This window comes from Phalaenopsis equestris, unplaced genomic scaffold, assembly GCF_001263595.1.
Source record: "Phalaenopsis equestris unplaced genomic scaffold, ASM126359v1 Scaffold000414, whole genome shotgun sequence".
Taxonomy (NCBI): Eukaryota; Viridiplantae; Streptophyta; class Magnoliopsida; order Asparagales; family Orchidaceae; genus Phalaenopsis; species Phalaenopsis equestris.
This window is the reverse complement of record NW_018164855.1, coordinates 76,259-79,331: the sequence shown is the minus strand read 5'-3', so window position 1 is coordinate 79,331 and position 3,073 is coordinate 76,259. Positions and strand designations below refer to the sequence as shown.

Genomic DNA, 3,073 nt, shown 5'->3' with positions numbered 1-3,073 from the left:
TAGTTGAAAAAACTACTAATTTGATGATTTTGCCCACTTTAAGAAAAAATGTTAGTTCCAACCCTTGATATCTAAATACACAGTAATTGGGTGGTTGCATGTAAATGCCTCAAAATTTTTTGAATAGCCAAAATAAAATAAAATATTTAAAACGAGCTAAATAAAATATTCCCTTAATATAATCTGATTAAATCTGAGTAGCATTTTCTTAAAGAACAAAATACCTAGGCTTCCTCTTGATCACCTTATATATACTCTTTTCAGTCTCTCCCTCTCTCCCTCTCTCCCTCTCTCTCCCTCTCTCTCTCTCTCTCTCTCTCTCTGACCACTCAGTGCTGATTAGAAAATGAGGGTAAGAGTTTATAATATGCAGTGCATGTGTAATAATTTTGAAATATTTGCTAATTTCTGGGCTTTGAGAAATAGCATGCAGTTAATCTTCTGCTGAGCTCTGCAACTGTGTTCGGTTTTCAGATCTTGAATTGGGTTCAGACCAAGCTTAATAGAAGGCCAGAGAAAAAAACTTCTCAAAGTGTCTGCTTCTCTTCTCTCTGTAAGTCATCTTCTTAACTGAATTTCATGCAGAACTCTTAATTTGTTTCATTTAATTCCGATAAATATCAGTTAAATCAGTTAATTAAGAATTTTTGTTACATTAATGCTGTGATTAATGGCTTAATCATGGTTTCCAATGAGATGGAAAATTTTATTTATGCAAATTATGAAACTGCAGGTATTTACATATATCTAATAACTAAATTTTAAGTTTTTAAAATTTATACCGTCCAAATCTTTCATATGACATTAAAAATATCACCTTTTTGAGTTTAAGAAAGTGAAATATACTTTTATATGCATAAATAAGAAGTCATATATGTAAAAATTGAAATTTTGGTTTGGATTATACTTAAACAAGTGATAACTACAATTTTACAGATATATCCACCAAATAATGCAAAGGTTTATCCACTAATTATGCATCCGATGAACTTTTGTTCTTTATAATCCGAAATGTAACATCTTTGACAATTCGTCAAACTCTTAAAATCACTTGCAAGTCTTTACCTTTATGAATTTTTTTCCTTAAAAAGACTGCTTCAAAAAGGCTTTTTTACATTTTCGCTGCAAAAAAGATTGCATTTTTATATTACGATTTTAAGAAAGTTGCCTAAAAATGTAAATATCTCTGAAATACTGTGCATAAGTTCAAATTGATTTAAAAATTAAACAAATTTCTTGAAGGCAACAATTTTTCGGGAAAATCAAATAGACAATAAGGGAGCTCTTAGAGCTTCCGAAGGCTTCCAAAGTACAGTGATTAATTACTTGTGTGATAAATAAATAGTTTTTATAACACAGAATATTAGGGCAATAATTGACTAAAACAGTAAAAAGTGGGGGAGGTCGAGCCCACCTTCTAGAAAAATACTATTTTGGGAATAGATGGATATCAAAGTATACCACCACAAAATGATTGACTATGGATTGAACGGCTTAGGATACGCCCGTCAGCAATGTCCGTCTAATATAAGACACAAAACAGACTAGTTGTGGCGACAAATATCATGAAGGACAATGATCGAGTCCCAACGATCGAGGTTGAAATACCAAGGTTAAATGTTACGACTTAATGACCTAAACCTGAATGATAGAAACTGTACGACATGTCGTACAACCAGAGGACAAACAATCAAGTGCTTAAAGGAACCCAAGTCTTCAGGCCTTAACAGAACGACTGGACGTTGAATTCTCTCGAAGAACCTAATCATGATAGGGATAAATTCGTCAAAAGCCAATGATCCACACCTAATACCGTGGGGAATATAGGCCCGAAAATATCAGTATATAAAAGTCAACCACTATAAATAGAGGGAATTAAATATAATAGGGACCGGCTCCTCGTGCCATAAAAAATTATTATCCGATTCTTTTGATCTAAGATCTCTTTTCGTTCATACTCATTCAAATCCTCTACCGAATCTGCCTTTTTTTTCTGTTTTTTCATACACACTCTATTCCTCGAGTGTAATTTAAGGACGAATATGAGTTCAGCACAAGAAGACATGATCACTACACAACTGAGTTACACAAATAACATCTTATATCAGCTACTCATGCTCGCAATATTATCTTTGATATTTTTGACATTAAAATAATACAATATCCATCAACAAAAATTAATTTTTTGAAATTTAACTTATTTTTGCAGATCCCCCACAGCCGAAGATTCACACTGATGAATTCATGGGCTGGCCACACGGATTGCTTGCGATAGGCACATTAAACAGTATTTGTTCTATCAGAGAGGAAGAACAGACTCATCATCATCATCCCTTACCGAGCTCACAATCATCAAACGATGTATCAGACTTCACAGTAGAGGAAGCCATGAAACAACAGAAAGAACTCACCAAACTGCTGAAAAGCAAGCCAAAATCCTTCAATAATGGCTCTGCTACAGGGGAGGAGAATGCCAATCTTCTTCTGAACAGACTCTTAAATTGCCCATCAAACCTTCTCATCAGATTATCCGAAGACCTGGATGAAGATCTAGAACGCGATGATGGCGATCTCTCTCCTAATAGCAATATTATTCGGAAGAAAGTTAGAGACTTTTTGATTGCAGATAACAGGAGCATAGTTGGGCAGAAATCTGTTGCTTGTCTTCTGAAAAAGTTGTTTTTTTGTAAGGGTGGATTTGGTCCAGCTTCGGGCTTAAGAGATCCCATAATTGTTTCCAGAATGGAGAAGGTGGGAAGATTATTTGGAAAATATGTTTGATTTTTTACTTTTTGTATGTTGGATATATTTGTAATTTTGTTCTGTTTACTTTTGCATTTCTTTTTGCAGCTGTTAAGAATTATGGTTTACAAGAAAATATTTCCACAGAGTTCTGCAGCAGTTACTGTGAATAAATGCCTGGAAAATAACAAGTTGGGTGAGAGAGTGGCTTGCAAGGACAAGAGTGAAGAGAAGGATGGAAGAAGATTTAAATGGGATAAAACTGACTCAGATTGTAAGTTCTTACTTCAATTTTAAGGATGGATTTTAATTTTATATATATATATATATA

General features: G+C 33.7%; 1 protein-coding gene across 2 annotated transcripts in view; it reads left to right on the top strand.

Moving 5' to 3' along the window:
• Window positions 1-295: 295 nt before the first annotated feature.
• The window catches only part of LOC110027133, a 3,035-nt gene continuing 257 nt past the window's right edge, over window positions 296-3,073 (top strand). Inside the window, exons 1-4 of one of the 2 annotated variants that reach the window (XM_020728435.1) lie at window positions 296-352; window positions 427-553; window positions 2,210-2,751; window positions 2,851-3,016. In XM_020728435.1, coding sequence (XP_020584094.1) covers window positions 347-352; window positions 427-553; window positions 2,210-2,751; window positions 2,851-3,016 — 841 coding nt within the window. In that variant the 5' untranslated portion in view covers window positions 296-346. The remainder of the gene's footprint in view (window positions 353-426; window positions 554-2,209; window positions 2,752-2,850; window positions 3,017-3,073) is intronic. The other variant, XM_020728436.1, reaches the window with a different exon arrangement.